At 50.7% G+C, this 18,294-nt stretch overlaps 1 protein-coding gene across 1 annotated transcript in view; it reads right to left on the bottom strand.

The window, feature by feature from the left end:
* Nucleotides 1–562: 562 nt before the first annotated feature.
* Nucleotides 563–18,294, bottom strand: part of OTUD7A (OTU deubiquitinase 7A) — a 373,673-nt gene continuing 355,941 nt past the window's right edge. Inside the window, exons 12-14 of the mRNA XM_030931684.1 lie at nt 6,324–6,438; nt 6,066–6,150; nt 563–3,604 (exon numbers count right to left, since the gene is read on the bottom strand). Of these exons, the coding sequence (XP_030787544.1) occupies nt 2,183–3,604; nt 6,066–6,150; nt 6,324–6,438 (1,622 nt within the window). The 3' untranslated portion in view covers nt 563–2,182. The remainder of the gene's footprint in view (nt 3,605–6,065; nt 6,151–6,323; nt 6,439–18,294) is intronic.

The following is an 18,294-nucleotide window of genomic DNA, read 5'->3' as shown; positions in this document are numbered from 1 at the left end:
CTGAATTTGCATAGCCAGTTTTAGAAACTTCTGGTTGGCTGTTTTTACATTAAGAAATGAGAAAAATAAAAAAGAATTGACTTTATGCCTCCTTGACATCTTGTGCACACGAGTTTGGTTTCTGAATGGACTATTGAGGCATTTTTAAGGTTGGGTGTCTCAATCTTTTAGGAGTGAGGGGCATGAGGAGTGGCTGGCATCCACACCTGAAGCAACACTTTCTGTGACCCCACAGCTTTGGATGCCAAAGCAGCCGCTCAGCGTGACACGAAGAATCAGTCCAGAAAGCTGCCACAGACCTTCTCCATGAGATTTTTAAAAAACCACTTTTGTTTTCTGAGTAATAAAAGAAACCCCAGTAATATCAGGGACATGGATGTTAGTACAGTAATTACGACACATTGAAAATATTGTTCAGCAGGAAAAGTAAAACTTTCAAAAAATTTCTTAAAGATCCTATTTAATAAATAATTTTTGATTTAAGGAACCACTTATGTAAAACTTGAACAAATTACTGAAAACTCCACCTGCTGTGGAATAATTAAAAACAAAAAGGCATTACTCACAGGAGATAATTGTTTTATTATAATTTTCCAAACAAGTAAAAAAAATCCCCTCCCACTTTTTTTTGTTTGTTTGTTTTTGCTGCTCTTTAGTTAGGGAAAAAAGCATCGTTTCTAGAGGAGAAGCTGGCTCCAGTGAAGAGATGGTCGACCTCCTGCTTTTTCTGAGGATACACTCACAGCAAAGCCAGGCGCTTTCTCCTTTCCTAGGATTATTAGAAGCTATTCTAAGGCTCTCACAGGTTTTATAGTATTCTTCTGTTAGTGAGGATTTTACCCATCTTATCCTCATTTCTTGGAAACAAGCTCGTTCCTTAGTGAGGCAGGTTTAGCTCCTCAGTGTCCCTGGCCAAGAATGGCGTTCTCCGGAGGTAATCTTGGAAGGAAGAGGCTGCATATTGCTGCTCAAAACAGGGTAGCTAAGGACACATTTTTTTTTTTTCCTCAAGAAATGTAGGAGGCACCAAAAAAGAGACCGCTCAGGGATCGGGCTGCTCCCTCATTGTGTCACGAGACGGAGGCAGGGTCGTCCTGCCCCATGGAGGGGCCACGATCACAGTGAGTTCCTTTACCTGGCTGAACCCAGACAGATGCAGGTGTTGGGGTGGGGTTCCTTCCCGGTTCCCCCAGCTCCTTCCCTTTGGAAAGAGCAGCAACCTAGTGGGGGCTTACACAGAGACCGAAGGGTCAATTCCTCGCTGTCTCCTGGGGCACCGATGGTCACTGCCCAGGGGCCCTCCAGCGACAGTCCACTGTGGAAGTGCCTTCAAAAGAGAAATGTGAGCAGGCTGTCCTATCTTCTCCTCTATGGGCAAATCCAAATTGTGAGATGGGAACCCTGCTTTTTGGACCCTAGGTGTCTTTGGAAAGCTCCTGTCACCTGAGCTGCCCGGCACTGGGAGCCATCGCTGTACCTAACCGCGCCCGTGAGACGGGTGGTCCAGTGCCTTCCCACGGCCGCCCGCGGCTTGGATGGCAGTGTGAATGGTGCTTGAGCCGGGGCTGGGGGAGGAGGTTTGGCTTATGAAATGGAGCTGTGTGTTTCTAAAGGGCCACAGTGACCACCAGGGCGTCAGCTGGCGGCCAGGTACCCGCCTTCTCCTAGGTCCCGGGATGAGAGGCAAGTGGAGCCCGCAGAGGAGCCTCCACCGCAGCCCCGGGTGCGCGTTCACTCTATGCCCTGGGTACTACCAACCGCGCACAGGGGACCGCTACCTGGAAGAGGTCATCGCTAGGTTAGGAGAAAAAAAAAAAAAAAGCAAAAAAAGCATGTAAAACACTCCCTTCTAAAAACAAAGGGCTGCGAATTTCTTTATTTCTTACTGAGGAACAAAAATACTCTTGCAATGGCTATTGAGTTTCCACAGGTACGAGGCAGATGCTAGGCTAGCACACCCACTTCCAACAGTATGACTTGTTTCCTATCCGTCTACTACCTGAGTGGCGTCAGTGTAGGTTCAGGCACCATTAGGAACGTTTGACCAAACACGTACACGGCACTGACAGAGGAGGCGCCGGCCTTCCGGTGGACCAGAGCATGTAAAAAAGACACCGACACAATGGAAAAGAAATCCTCGAAGGTAGAACCTCGCCGCCTGCGCTGCGCCGCGCCGCGCCGCTCAGGGCCGGGCCCCACGCGCCTCGCGCCGCCGCCGCAGCTCCTCGCGGTAGCAGTAGGAGCAGTAGTGCTCGGTCTCGGCGCGGCCGTAGAACGCGCAGTTCTCGCGCTGGCAGCGCCGCTGCGCCGGCCCCGGGCCGCCACGGCCGCACTCACCGTTCGAGCGCGCGGCTGGCGCGTCGGCGTCGGCGAACTCCAGGCCGTCGCGCGCGGCGCCGAAGCCGTTGGTGTAGGTCTGCGACTTGTGCTCTGCCGCCCCAGCCGCCCCCGCCGCGCCCGGTAAGGCCCCGGGCACCGCGCGCGCCAGCGACTCGACCGTGTTCACGGTGCGCAGGGCGGCGGCGCGCGCCGGGCTGTAGCTCTGCGACGACAGCGAGCGGTTCTGCTGCGGGTACGTGGCACACGGCCGCAGCGCCCCCACGGCCGGCGCGCACGCCTCGTCCCGCGCGCCCGACGCCTGGACGTGGATGACGCTCTGGCGCGCTGGCGCCGGGGGGCTGCGGCCGGGGATTGGTCCGCTGGCGACCGCACGCCGCGTGCCTCCCCCCGGGGAGGCCGTGCCGCCCGCCGCCGCCCGCGCCGCCCGCCCCGCCGCGGGCCCGGGGCTCGGCCTCTCCTTGAGCTTGAGCACCAGCTGCGTGGGCGGGCCCGGAGAGGCGCGCTCGGGGACCGGCGCGCCCTCTGTCTCGGGTCTGCGCGGTGGCCGCTTGGCGGTGGAGGCGGCGGCGGCGGCGGCGGCAGTGGCTGCGTCGCGGCGCCGCTGCTCCTGCTCGGCGCTGAAGCGCTCCTGCGCGCTGGTCAGGTAGTAGCCGATCATCTCCTCGTGGAACTGGTGCCGGTGGCTGGTGAGCAGGAGGCCGGCGAAGATGAACTTGCGCTCGCCCTGCATGGCGGCGCGCAGGATGTTGAGGCTCAGCTTCACGTCCGTGCTGTACTTCCAGGCGTCGCCCCGCGGCCCGCCGCCCTTCTCCGCCGGCGACGCGCCCGCCGCCTTGTCCGTGGGCGATGGCGTGGTTTTCTCCGAGGGCGACGTGCTTGCCGACGCACCCGACTCCTCCTTGCTGCCCTTGCGCGACTTGGCCTTCTTCTCCTTGCCCCGCTCTGCCGAGTCCCCGTTCTTGCCGTTGGCGGAGTTGGCGCGGCCCATCTTGCCGTGCACCAGGCCGCCGAGGCCTCCCATGTTTTTCTTCAGCTTGATGCCCAGCGTCTTGCTGAAGCTGCCCAGCTTGTTGGCCACGGAGTCGGCGCGCGTCTTGTCCTTCTCTTTGCGCTGCTTCTCCTTCTCCTTGTCCTTGCCGTTCTTGCCGTTATTGCTGTTGGAATTGCTGCACACCGAGTCGCGGTCCGAGTCCAGCGAGTCGGCCAGGGACTGCACGTCCTCCCCTGCCGAGGCCGTGGGAGACTCCGGTTGTGCCAGGGGCGCCTGTGTGGAGAGGGAGGGCCGGAGTGAAGGTGGTTAGAGAAGAGGGGTCCACAGCCTGGCCGAGGAAGACACACCTTGCCCCTGTCTTGCCAAGGCTGGGGCCCTCAAGCTTCACTGTCCCAGTCCCCACCGTCTCTCTGGTGACTGTGATACCCGGATGGGCGGTGCTGAAGGAAAGGAGCGGATAGGAGTGGGCTCTGATTCACTGCAGTAGTAAAAGGATGTAGGGACTTATCTGCGTGTGTCTTCTGGCCAGGGAAGCTGGGGTGTACTCATTCTTTCTGTCTGGGGAACTTCAGGTACTTGGTAACCTGGAACCCTGAGTGGGGGATTGGGGCATGGTGCAAATACCCCACTGGGCCTTGGTCCCCAGAGCCTCGTCACAGTTCAGAGAATGATCAGGTTTACTCTCTGGCCTTCCCCCACTAACAAGGCCCCCTGCTTGACCAGACACAGGTCCCAGGCCAGCCTCTGTGAAGATGGAGGCCTTCAGGTGGGGAGGACACTGGGCCTGCACAAAACTGTCTCCCCTCAAAAGATGTCTCACTTCCTGACGCCGGGCAGGGGACAGAAACCTTGCACTCAATCTCATTCATCGGATCTTGAATCAAACACCCCCTTGATTCAGGGATGCCAAATCGCTTCAGGGGTTCCTTTCTCACTCTGTTTGGCAAGGTGGAGTGCTAAATTGAGGAGGATTCTCAAATAGGCCTGTGCTCAGCAAAAAAGATGTTCCCATTCCCAGAAAATGACCCCTGGGTGGTTTGGGGTGGGGTGACGCTGGGAAGCACGGCTTGGATGAGACCCACTGAGGTGGTCAACCAGTCTGAGGAGGGCACGACCATATCTGGGGCGGGGGGAACCTGAGAAAAGAGGTGGGAGGGCAGAGAGACAGGAAGCACCTACTGCCTCTGCAGAGGGACCTCCCTGGGTGAGGAGAGAATTCTGACTGATTGTCACTGGACGAGAGGCAGGGCCCCGCATGCTGGCGGCTGGGTGCTGCAGGAACTGGTGCCCATACCTGAACAGGCTTCCTTGGCCTCCAGGGGATGAGCCTGGGAGAAGGCTCCTATTGCTCCCCTACTTAATTTTTGTCTCCCCAACCCCCAGGCCCCTCAAGCAAGTCCAAGAGTCGGTGACTGACCTGTGACCAGGTCACCCTGAAGCAAACATGGGCAGAACTGACCCACACCACCTCCCACTCTGAAATTCCTTTCCCTTTCCCACCTGGGATAGGAAGGTGTGAAGTGTCTCAGACCGGTGTGTGAGACACTAAAGGGTGGACACGGGCTGGGCCAGGAACGGAGGTGCGCCTGGTGCTAGCAGGAGCGCACTGAGACCGGGCTCAGGAGTCCCTGGCTGGAAGAACCCTTCCCACAGTTGTCAGCTGAGAGCCTTGCATCTGACATGAAGGCACCAAGGCCTAGCAATTGCAGGCAAAGCTATGCTCAGCCCGAGAGCCTCCTGATTCTAGATCCTGAGCCGCTGCCATCACTCCCCATGTGGGTGCTGAAGAACAGCCACAGCACCACCAGAGTGCTCCAGGCCTTTGAGGGGCAGCACTCAGACTGCCACTGACTGGCTGTCACTTATGCCATCAGTAAAATGGGGTATCAGTCCCCACCTCGTGGAGCCCTGGGAGATGAAGTACAGGCAAAGGCCGGAGTCTGAGAGCACTGATCAGTGCTGACCACCACCCGACTCCTTGACTTACACCTCTCCTTTACTAATTCTTTATGAGCCCCACTTCAAGCCTAAGTAATTGGCTGGAGAGGACCAATTATTTGCAGGCTGTTTTTTTTACAAATCCTTTTCCGTGGCAGCTCACTACTGAGATGTCAAAAAACATCAGTCAGATGCTTACAATGAATCCCTCAGCGTCTGCAAGCAGGGGCAGCCCCGACCCTCTGGAGGCAGGCAGCCTCACGGGGCACAGGCCCCTCTCCTCACCTTCCTGCCAACTCCACCCACCAGTGTGCTGCCTCCGGGAGGGGAGGAAGGGGGCGCTGAGGAATCGCGCTCTCAGTTCCCTGGCTTTCTTGAGGACCCACACAGTTTATAATTAATTCCGCTCTGCGGCAGCACATTGTGTTCTGATCTCAGTAGAGATAGTTTTGTGTTGTGACTTGCCTGTCGCTTGTTTTCTGAGTGGGCGTGTTTATTCCTTCTGCAGAAAATAGGGGGACAAAAATCCTTTTACAAGAGTGCATGCTTGCATGCACACATGCCTACACGTGGTGTACACACCCACTGGGTCCAACCCGAGCCACTTCAAACCCCAGCCAGGGTGGCTAGGTCACAGGGATGGGGGAGCTACTGGGCTGTGGGTATGGCTGGCGTGGGCGGCCAGGCAGGGGCAGGCAAGACTGTGGGAGCATTTGGGAGGATGCACCCTGGCCAGGCTGGAGCTGAGCAGCCTGGACCCTGCCGCCAGATCTGGTCCCGGCACAGCCAGGCTCACCCGTGTCTCGGAGGGGATCCGGATCCATGTCACATTCATGTAGCTGTGCAGAAGGTTCAGCTTGGCTTCTAGCGACAGGATAAGGCTGGCAAGAGAAGAATACCCTATTGAAATGGTCTGAGCTGGCCCTTGTAGCACCCAGCCCACCTGCATGCCAGCTGTCCCAGGAGGAGCAGGGGTGGTACAGCCCCTCCCCAGGATGCCCCAGCCATAGCCCTCCCTGTGGGCGCTGGGGGAAGGGACAGAGTAGGGTCTTACTGGGCCAGCCGGGCGTTATCGTTGTCATCTTTGCCCCACTCCCAGTCCTTGCCAGGGTCCACTGCAAAGTGCAGAGGCAGCAGCTTGTGCTCAGAATCCGTCAGGGGGATCACGGCTGGAACAGAAGAGACAGAGCCGTGCTGGGAGCCCCGGCAGTCCCCAGGGAGGATGGGAAGGAAATTCCCAAGCCAGGTGTTCAGGTGACAAGTGCACCGAGTGGAGATCTACACAGATCTGTACCAGCAGGAGCGTGAAGACCAAAACCACTATTGCTAATTTTTAAAATCCCATATTTATTGCAGACAGTGGAGAGCAGTTGGAAGCGTCACCTGGACCCTGGGTCTCTCTGGGTCTGTCCAATGGCAGATACTCCGTTGGGCATCAGAATGGTGGAAAAAAGCTATTGCTGCTTCTGCTATTTCTAGGAAGGATCTAGGCAGGTTAGGCACACTTTGGGAGGCTACCTTGCAGGTGGGTCTGGGGCCCAGCTCTCCTGTCTCATCCCAGAGAAAGGCTGAATGTACGAGCAAGGGTGTTGCTGACCTCTAGTGGTTTGTGATTTTGTGCCACAAGTCTGTGTCAGTGCCTGGGACCCGTGGACCCACCCGCCCCTGCCCGTAGGAAGCTCACCTGTGCTGGGGACAGATAAGCAGGTTAACAAACACCTCATAATGTCAGGTGGTGATGAGCCCTGGAAGGGTAAACAGCAGGCAGAAGGCAGTGATGGTGAAGCCTTTCTCGGGTGGGGTCAGGGGGTCCTTTTGAGGAGGTCACATGTCGGTGGAGACTGCAGTGACGAGCAACTGGCTGGTCATTTCTCAGAGGGACTGACTCATCACAAAAGCTCTGTGGTGAAACTCGCCCCCCGTGGGAAATCCTGGCTCACTCCAGATGGGCTAGGGTGGAGGGGGTGTCTACAGGTTTGGGATCTTCTAGGAGCTTCTGAGCTGCTGGGGGACCTGATGAGAGGAGTTCCTCATGACATGGCTGACTCCTCCCAAGGGCATTGTCAGGGACAAGGGCAGGAGGAAGCGGGAGATGATCTCCCCAAGTCTTTCCTTGGAGCAAGCAGCAGCCTCCTGTGGGCTCCAGTTAGCTCCCCTGCAGGCCCCACTCCTAGAAGTCACACCACAGCAGAGAAGCACAGCCCAAGGCCTTGGGTCAGCTGCTTTGCCTCTTTGCTGGGGCCCATGATTCACAGCAAGGCTGCCATGGCAAGAACAAAAAGGCAAGGAAACAGATCAAATCGAAGACTGAATACCAATAGTTGATTTGGTAAGAAATTGGAAAAACTAACTCAATGCTGCCCTCCAGTGTTGCTTAAGAGGAAAAGTGGGTACAAGTAATTCCCCTCTCCACCCCTGCACCTTTTCTTCCCCAGCCTCCCCAAGCTGTGAATAAGGGAAATGCAGCTTTGCTGACCAACGACCAGCTCCAGGCTTTCCTTTCTTTTCTTTTTTCTTATTTTTTGAGAGGGAGTCTTGCTCTGTCGCCCAGGCTGGAGTGCAGTGGCGCCATCTTGGGTCACTGCAAGCTCCGCCTCCTGAGTTCACACCATTCTCCTGCCTCAGCCTCACGAATAGCTGGGACTACAGGTGCCCGCCACCATGCCTGGCTAATTTTTTGTATTTTTAGTAGAGACGGGGTTTCACCGTGTTAGCCAGGATGGTCTCGATCTCCTGACCTTGTGATCCGCCCGCCTCGGTCTCCCAAAGTGTTGGGATTACAGCGTGAGCCACCGTGCCTGGCCCGGGCTTTTCATTAATCTGGCTTGGGATTGGAAAGTGCAGTGCTCTGATTTGAGAGGTCAAGGGCAGCCTGGCCTGGCTTTGCTGCAGCCTGCTGGGTTCTGCCTTGACATGGCCACCCTTCCCAGGTCTGAGCTGCAGAGTAGACACACCCAGGGAGGGCTGCAGGGCTGCCTCAGGGACAGGTCTCCCTTGGGTGGTGCCCAGCAGCCTGTCCTATAGTTCTATGAGTCACTGCACAAACAGAGAAGGGGTTAGCCTCGCTTCTTACTCATGGGGCAGGGGGTGTCACAGGCTCTCCCCATCCACAATGTTTCCCTGAATAGAGCAGTGCAGCTCCTGGGAGTTCCAAGCCCCCATGAACAGATGGGCCAAACCAAGTGTCCAGGAAAAGGACTCAGAAAGTGACATTTTAAATAAGCATCTCCTGTGGCTTTTAAAATCAAGCAAATTCAGGAAATACTGTTCTAGAACAAGAATAATCTGTTAGAAGCAGTTCCTGTGGGTGCAACTTGGACATTTTGGGTCTGGCTGTCCACCCGCTTCCCAGGGTAGAATTGCCATTGGAGAGCATCAGCCCAGCCACCACTCCATGTCTTAGCCACCCCGCCCCCAGGATTTAGGGGGAACAGGCACCTAGCGGCACCCGTGGTCTGTGGGCAGAAGCAATGTGGGAAGTGTTGGGTGATGTGCTCAGGCATAGGGGGGCCTCTCCCCACTTCCCTTCCATGGTGCCTGCAGAAGACAGCAGATCCCCACTCAAGAGCTGCCTGACAATTGAGAACACTCCTTTCAGACTTCCACTGTGTTAAGCCACTCTGATTTTGGTTTGTTTGTTTCAGATAAACCACCTGAGCTAAGACGGCACCCCAGTCACCCTCACCTCTCTATCATGGGGTTCCTGGGGACTCCTCCCCTCAGCAGCAGGGCTGGAATGGACTCCCTTCCATTCCAGCCACCCAGGGCTCCAGTGCACGGTGGGAATACCCCGGAAGGGGCTACTGCCTGTCCACCTAGAAGGGCCCTGCAGCCTTGCGGCCTAGATCTGGCTGGGGTGAAGGACCAGCTACTGAGACAGGCTCCAGGGACATGCCTGCTCACAACTGAAGACGCCGAGGGGCTTAAAGGCAGGCTTCTCTGCAGAGGGTCAACTGCGGCCTGTGGTGAGGGCTAGGGCTGCAGAGCCCAGGGACAGCTCAGGCCCGGAGGCCATGAAAACAGGTCCTCCTTGTGAGCAGCGGCTGCTCGGGATGCTTCTGCCTCTCACTGTACACCCTGACATTTCCCTATTGGAAACCTGGCTTTACCAGTGAGTAGCAGACGCACAGCGGCTTGCCCTCTGCTGGTAAATGTCTAGAACAGCAACTGCTTTTCAACATGAGCCTAGAAAGGCCAGAAAGCTGTTTTGCTTTTGTTTTTGAAAGGCCTCTTGAATGTCTTTTAGCCTGGAAACACATAGGCATCATCTCATACTAGCCTGAATATATTCTGAGTACGTATTTTCTAAAAAATCAAGATTTCTGGTTTTTGTCTCCGACGTGAGAAGCTGGAAGAGCATTGTTCCACCATGACAACGTGCCAGTCAAACTGCAAATTCACAACTTATCTTTAACCCAGCAGACAGCTGAAGTCACAGGGAAGCCGACTTATCCAATATCTAAGGAAAGACAGGTGCCTCCAAGGAGAGACAGACATGAGCTTAAGAAGGGCCAATTCAGCTGGACCGCAGTAAGAATAATTCAGCTAAAATGGTTAAATTGGTAAAGGAAGAGTATCAGCTAGTGAAATAATATGGAACTCTGGGGTTGAAGATATAAAGGGAATTCACATGCACTTGCAGGCTCCTCTCCACAGGACCTACCTGGTTCTCCCACAAAAGACTGGCAGGAATTCTAAGAGAGTGTCTCCATAGATATTTCTATTCCACCTCTACCAAGGAACAAAAGCTTAAACTGCAGAGTATAGGGCAACAAACACTGGGTGCACTAAGGGTCATGTTCTGTTACTCTAATTAAGCATCTGTCTTAGGCAGGCACTGTATCCCTGGATCTGGGGATGGGGGTGACTGACCCTCCTGGGCTATCATGACTAGACTGGTCCAAACCTAGACTCTAAAAACCTAGCAAAAGGAAAGGCATGCTTCTTTCCAGGAATAAAAGTGATTTACTGCAGTCTTTACTGTCCCACTCAAGATGCCTGGCTTTCAGCAACAACAACAAAAAAACCTATAGGGCGAAAGGAAAGATTAAAAAAACCCAACACATTGATAAAAGACAAATCAGTTGATAGAACAAGACTCAGATATGACACAGGTGTTGAAACTATCAGACAAGGAATTAAAAGTAACTGATTAATAAGTTAAGGACTAATAGAAAAGCTGGACACCAGGCAAGAGTTGATGGTTAATTTCAGCATAGAGAACAAATCTATAAGAAAGAATTAAATGAAAATTCTAGAAATGAAAACACAATAATAGAGTGAAGAATGATTTTGAGGGGCTGGTCAGTTGATTTGATATAGTTGAGCAGAGAGTCTGTAAACCTCAAGATAGGTTATAAGAAATTACACAAACTGAAACAGAAAAAAAGGAGGTGGGAAAGTGAACACAGCATCTAAGAGCTGTGTTCCAGTATCAGGCACCTTCGGTTCTGTGTAAATGAAATCCCAGAAGAGAGAAAGAACAAGGCAAAATAACGTTTTAAAGAAATAATGGCTGAGAATTTTTCAAAATTAATGAAAACCATCGACACAGATCTAAGAAACTAAGCGAATACCAAGCAGGAAAAATAACAACAACACAAATATGCCTATAATAGCATCTTAACACTTCTGAAACCCAAAGACAAAAAGAAAGTCTTGAAGGCAGCCTGAGAAAAAAGAGGATACATTATATAGAGAGAAACAAAGATAAAAATTACAGCAGACTTTTCATGGTAAAACAGGTAAGCCAGAAGATAATGGAGTGACATTTTTAAAGTACTGAAAGAAAAAAAAAAACAAAAAACTGTTAATATAGAATTCTATACCCAGCCAAAATATCTCTGAAACATGAAGAAGACAAAGAGTTTTTCAAACAAAAGTGAGCAAATTCATTGCATGCAGACCTGAACTACAGGAGATGTTAACGTGCAAGAAATATGGTACCACTAGAAACTTGTATTTACACAATTAAGAGTGATGGAAATGGAATAAATGGTTGTGAAAATTCATTTTTTCTTCTTTTTTATTGCTCTAAAGCAAAGAGCAGCAGTGCATTATGAATTTATAACAGATGTAAAAATAAAATGTCTGATAATAACAGAAAGAATGGGAGGGAGGGATAGGTAATACGCTGTTGTAATATCCTTACACAACATGTGAAGTAGAATAATATTACTTAAAATAGAATCTCATTAATTAGGCCAGGTGTGGTGGCTCACACCTGTAATCCCAGCACTTTGGGAGGCCAAGGTGGGTGGATCACTTGAGGTCAGGAGTTCGAGGCCAGCCTGGCCAACATGGTGAAACCCCATCTCTACTAAAAATACAAAAATTAGCTGGGCATGGTGCTGTGTGCCTGTAATCCAGCTACTCTAGAGGCAGAGGCAGGATAATTGCTTGAACCCAGGAGTTCGAGGCTGCAGTGAGGGGCTGCAAGATTGTGCCACTGCACTCTAGCCTGAGTGACAGAGTGAGACTCTGTCTCAAAAATAAAAATAAAAATAAAAATCTCATTAATTAAAGATGTTTATTGTAAACCTAGGGAAATCACTAACAATTAAAAATAGGGGTATAATAACAAGTCCATGGTGGAAATAAAATGGAACCATTAAAAAGCTCAATTAACCCAAGATAAGACAGAAAAGAGACAAAAGGAACAAAGAACCCACACGATACATAGAAAACAGGTAGCAAGATGGTGGATTTTAATCCAAACATACCATTAATACTATTAAATGAAAATGGTCAAAACATATCTTTTAAAAGATAAAATTGTCACACTGGATAAAAAAGCAAAACCCACGTATATGCTGTCTACAAGAATCTCATTGTAGGGGCCAGGCACTGTGGCTCATGCCCAGCACTTTGGGAGGCTGAGATGGGTGGATCACTTGATGTCAGGAGTTCGAGACCAGCCTGGCCAACATGATGAAACCCTGTCTCTACTAAAAATACGAAAATAGCTGGGCATGATAGTGTATGCCTGTAATCCTAGCTACTTGGGAGGCTGAGGCAGGAGAATTGCTTGAACCTGGGAGGTTGAGGTTGTAGAAAAAAGAAAAAAAAGAAAAATAATCCCATTGTAAATATAAAGACATATGTAGGTTAAAAGATATTCACTAATGGAAAGAGAGCTAGAGTAGCCATATTTATGTCAAAGTAGGCTCCAGAACATGTACTGTTACCAAAGACAAAGAAGAACATCACATAATGATAAAGGGGTCAATTTTCCAAGAAGACATAATCATCCTATGTGTATGAATGCTCCTAATAACATAGCTTCAAAGTACATGATGCAAATACTAACAAAAATGAGAGAAATATATTACAGCTGCAGACTTCACTACTTTTTGTTCAGTAACTGACAGAGCAAATAGGCAGAAACCAGTAAGGATATAGAAGAACTGAGCCGCACTCTCAGAGAATTTGAGGTAATTGACATTTCTAGAACACAATAAGAGCAGAGTATATATTATTTTCAAATACATATGGAATATTCACCAACACAGAACATATTCGTAGTCAGTCTGAGTGCATTGAAAAGAACAGAAATCATATTTGTGCTCATGTCATAACTGAAACTATAAGCCAGTAACAAATATTTGAACAATCCCCCAAAACTTGAAACTCAAACAACCTGTTTCTAAATAATCCATGAGCCAGAGGAAGTCTCATGGGAAATTAACAAATAGTTTGAACAGAATGAAAATGCAAATATAGCACATCAAAATTTGTATGATGTGGTTACAGCAGTACTTAGGGGAAAACTTACAGCATTAAAATGCTTATATTAGATGAGAAGACAAATCTCAAATTAGTAATCAAAATTTCTGCCTTAAGAAACTAGAAAAGGGGTAGCAAATTAAACTCAAAGCAAAGAGGGAGGGAGGAGGGAAATAATGATGGCCTGTACATGAGGCCAAGGCCAGTCCCTGAGGATGGGGCCCCTAGGCTGGGCATCAGGGCCAATGGTGGCAGACATACATTCTCTGGCCTAAAGTTTCTATGTAGATAAGATCTTTGGATTGGTCATTGGTCTATGGAATAAGCTTGCTATTGACTTAATATTTGTGTTCCTCCAAAATTCACTGTTAAAGCTTAGTCTCCGTGTAACAGTATTAGGAGTGTGATCTTTGGGAGCTGATTAAGGCACAAGGGTGGAGTCCTTGAGAATGGGATTAGTGCCCTTATAACAACAGGCATGAGAGCGCTCTTCTCTTTCTCTTGGCCATGTGAGGACACAGTAAAAAGCTGCTGTGTGTAGACCAGGAAGAGGACACCCTTACCAGACACTAAATCTGCTGGCTCCTGGATCTTGTATTCCAGCTTCCAGAACTATCAGAAATAAATTTCTATTGTTTATGAGCCAACCAGGCTGTGGTATTCTGTGGCAGCAGCCTGAATTGACTAAGACAAAACTGAAAAAAGTGCTGCTGAAAAAACTCTCAGACTGAGAGAGCGTTCAGCACCTAAGACAATTTCTGGGCTCCTGAGCTCATGCCAAAAGTGGGTGGGGAAGCTTTCAGCCCCAGAGGGTGCATTCTGTGCACACATCATATGTGGCCCTGTGGGACAATGACAACTGGGGTCTTCTCGGAGAGCAGAACCAGGGTGTCACCCTGGCCCACCAAAGCCTCACTCCCCACATTCAGGACAGTGAGTGCTGGCTGCTCCTGTCCTGTAGGGACAGGTGGCTGGTGCTGCTGCCTCCCAGCCCCTCAGAAGGGGTTTTGTTGGAGCGCATGTTCTCACTCCAGTACCATGCATGGAAGTGTGGAGGCCCTCAGGAGCCTGGAGTGGCCAGATGGAGAAACCTGCACATTAAACAGAGATGGCTGGGACCCTCATTTAGGAATCGGGTGGTGGTGGCTGGTATGCGCTTCCTGTGGGCATGGATGTCTTGGGGAGGTCTGGTGGGGGATCCAAGTGTCTGTTCCTACTTTGTAGCTCAGGAGGGGACAGGCAGGGCTCCTGGGGGGAGGCTGGCATCTGGGTGCACTCCTGCTTTCTCTTCTCTCCAGGCCTTCAGGCATGAGTGAAAAACTCTTGGCCAGTTCTTTCCGCGGAGTTAACTGTGGCTGGCATCCCTTTGGAACAGTGCTTTGGGCCCCTGAGCTAATGGTCATTGGGGTAGGGCATGAACCAATCAGCAGATGTATTGTGGATAAATACACCTAGTGCTTTTAATCAGTGTGACTCAGCTCTCTCGGCACGTGCCCCCTTTATAAGCTGAGGACAGAGCTCCATAGCCATGAAGTCCCTTCCACAGCTCCTGGCCACTTCATGGTGCTTTGTGATCCATAGGTCAACAATGTCAAAGATGACAGACTTGAGGAACAGAGGTCTCAGCTAAAAGTCTGGATGCCCCCAACCCCAGCTCCTCGACCTCTCACCCCTTAGCCAGGGGCCTTTTCAGAGAAGGGTTCTTCAGAGGTCTGTGCTCTGGGGCTGCTGAGAGGAGTGGCAAAGGAATATGGCCCAGTGAGACTTGTCATACACCACAAGGGTAGGCGTAGCTGTGCTTTTTACTCCCACTCTGACCCTGTCTTTCAGTGGCAACTGGCAAACTTAGAAAGTAGCCAAGAGAAGGGAGGTTAATAACAAAGGTAATTCAGTTTGGGGACACCTCTGGTTTCTAAAACGTTCTTGCTGGCCAGGCGCAGTGGCTCATGCCTGTAATCCCAGCACTTTGGGAGGCTGAGGTAGACAGATCACTTGAGCTCAGGAGTTTGAGACCAGCCTGGACAACATGGAGAAACACCATCTGTACCAAAAGTACAAAAAGTTAGCTGGGCTGGTGGCATACGCCTGTAGTTCCCACCTACTCGGGAGGCTGAGATGGGAGGATCTCTTGAGCCTGGGAGGTGGAGGCTGCAGTGAGCTGAGATCATGGCACTGTACTCTAGCCTGGGTATGAGATCCCATCTCAAAAAAAAAAAAAAAGAAGAAGTTTGAAAAAAAAGAAAAAACTTTCTTGCCACCATGAAGTATCTGATTCTTACTGTAATGTCTCGTAATAAGCATTACATATTTCCTCCATTATTTTATTCAGATAGGTACACAAATAGACCAATTTGATTGGTATTTGATAAATGATTCTTTTTTTTTTTTTGACATGGAGTCTTGCTTTGTCACCCAGGCTGGAGTGCAGTGGCACAATCTCTGCTCACTGCCAGCTCCGCCGCCCAGGTTCCTGCCATTCTCCTGCCTCAGCCTCCTGAGTAGCTGGGACTACAGGCGCCCGCCACCATGCCCAGCCAATTTTTTTGTATTTTTTAGTAAAGACGGGGTTTCACCATGTTAACCAGGATGGTCTTGATCTCCTGACCTTGTGATCCACCTGCTTCAGCCTCCCAAAGTGCTGGGATTACCGGCATGAGCCACCTCACCTGGCCAATAAATAATTCTTTAACACAATTATAAAATCAAGTTGAGCAGAATATGTAATAATATTTGTAACATGTAAAGATACATTTCTATTGAAAAAGAGATTAGATTTGTCTATTGTAAGAAAAAGCATGGTTCGTTGTCAAACATGTTGAAAACTGGAATGTTACATTCCACATGGCTTGGGGAACAGTAGAGCATAGGTGAGCGTTTGATTTAACCAGGAGCCACGCATCAGATACAGATGGAAGGCTGCTTCCATGGCCCGGTGGGTAGACGCACTCTGTTTGGCTCCCAAGATCCCTAGCAGGCACTTATAAACTTGCTGTGTTGTTTCTAAGCAGCAAGAGACAAATTGGTAAGCTGCTCTTTGGAAAAACATTTTTTTCTTTTTAAGTATCACATTTTGAATGTGTTGAGTCTCTGCTCCCAATAAAGGAATGGCCAACCTTGGTGTGATCATCTGTAAGCCTCGTTTCAGAGCTCTCTGCTCACACCAGCATCTCCCCCTCCATCTGTCACCAGTGGACTCCCTCAGGGCTGCCTGTGTGCTGCTCTCTAGGTTCCTTAAGTGGGACCCTGGGGGAAGGCACTGAGGACACACTGAGGGCTCCCTGACCTCTGTGTGGCCCCGGATATGCCTCAGAGGCTCATAGGCTGTTTGTATATATGAGGGAAAAACTATTTAAACAATTGACTTATATATTATTTTTTGGGGGGGGGGGATGAAGTCTCTGTCACCCAGGCTGGAGTGCAATGGTGCAATCTTGGCTCACTGCAACCTCCACCTCCCGGGTTCAAGAGATTCTCCTGTCGCAGCCTCCCGAGTAGGTGAGATTACAGGCGCGTGCTGCCACACCCAGATAATTTTTTATATTTTAGTAGAGATGGGGTTTCACTGTGTTGCCCGGGCTGGTCTTGAACTCCTGAGCTCAGGCAATCCACCCACCTCGCCTCCCAAAGTGCTGAGATTACAGGCATGAGTCACCGCACCTGGCCAATAAATTTTAAAGAAAAGAATAGCCACAGATGGCACTGACAGCTTCCATAAAACAAAGCACCCCCTCCCTACTCTCTTCGACGCTGAAGGTTCCCGAGTCACCAGGTCTGAGACACTGTCTCATCCCAAGCAGGCTTTGACTTGGGGTGCCACTTCCTGAGCCTCTTCTCTGGGAGATGCATGCTCTCTCAATGCCACTCTCTTGGGCCAAGTCTTTGTGGAAGCCTCGCCATCCACCCTCCCAATCCTTCACTGGCTACAACCATTCCCTGGGGATGGTTCCTCCTTTCTCAACTTCCCCCTCTGTAAAGTGGGGAATAGGAAATGGGAAGGGTTAAATAGTTATTCCTGGAAAGGACCTTAGAACGGCACTTGAGCACAGGAAGCAACTGCAAATATATGAGCCTGAAGGTGGGGTGCAGACCTAGGCAGCACCCGTATGCACCCAGCCCTTCCCAGTGCAACCTGCTGGCCAGGCCAAGAGCTAACGTGTACACGAGGGTATGCTCTGCATGGCTCTATATCCACGCAAAGGGAAGAGGAGCTGTGGAGATGGGCAAGGCTGCGCTTGGCTTGTTTGGGACTTTACCAAGAGTTAGCTGTCATTTTGGACGACAGAGCCTCCTGGGGTATTTGAAGGTATGCTCAGCACACCTATGTCCCCTGCCTGTGTAACTAGGCATCCCACATATGGGTGCCAGGATCTGATTGCTTCATTGAGTCTTGCGGTATGGCTGTGTGAGAGCATTTACAGAAATGCAGACTATTTGATTACATTGGTTTCCTTTGATTTCTCCCGATGTAGGGGTTATTAAATGGACTTTATTCCAACATAGGTAACATTATCCATGAATTTCATTTCAGGATAATGAAGAGTACACTGGACAACGTTTGCTATAAAAGGAGGGGGAGTTGGGATTATTGCACTGGATGATTTCCAAAGTTCTTTCCTAGGTTCTATGTTTCCAGGAACTATGCGGCACCTCTCCTGTTAATTGATTTGATTTTTCATAATGTACACATTTGCTCAGTGGCCAGTATGAACTGTCCTGAGCTGGGTGCTGACAGAATGCCCAGATCTGGGTTTCACAGAGCTCCCCTGGAGGCCATTTTAAGATGTGGCTGCAAGGAGGCTGCTTCCTGCAAAAAGCTGAAGGCCCAGGGCTCAGGGTGTCAGGCAGCAAAGGACTAATGTCCTCCCCTGGAGAAAGCAGGTGGCCATCAGGTGTGGAACCTACCAAGAAAGAATGCATACATTTTATCTAAAAAGTCTTAAGGTAGATTTGCAAAGCCTGAGCCACTCAGGTTGCCCATACCTGACGAGTCCCACCAGCTCCTGACCTTCCACCTCAAGCCCTTCCCTCTCCCCAAGTCCTTGCCTAGCCTGGGAAACAGGGGAGGATTCCTGAACTTGAATACGGCCAGTGGCGGCATCAGCAGTAGCTGGGCCACTGCAGTAGCACCTGTAAGAGGGGGCTTCCCTTAGAGGGAGAGGCACTCGAGATGAGAAGTTTAAATAATGCCTCGTGGAATTTTAAGCCTCCAGGAGCTGGACACATGCAGATGAGACATGATGGGCCATGTAAACAGTGGAGGAGGAAGGGGGTGATGGGAAGAAGGGAGCCTTGTCTCAGCC

Source organism: Rhinopithecus roxellana, chromosome 5 (genome assembly GCF_007565055.1).
Source record: "Rhinopithecus roxellana isolate Shanxi Qingling chromosome 5, ASM756505v1, whole genome shotgun sequence".
In the NCBI taxonomy this organism is placed as follows: Eukaryota; Metazoa; Chordata; class Mammalia; order Primates; family Cercopithecidae; genus Rhinopithecus; species Rhinopithecus roxellana.
This window is presented reverse-complemented; position numbering and strand designations above follow the sequence as displayed.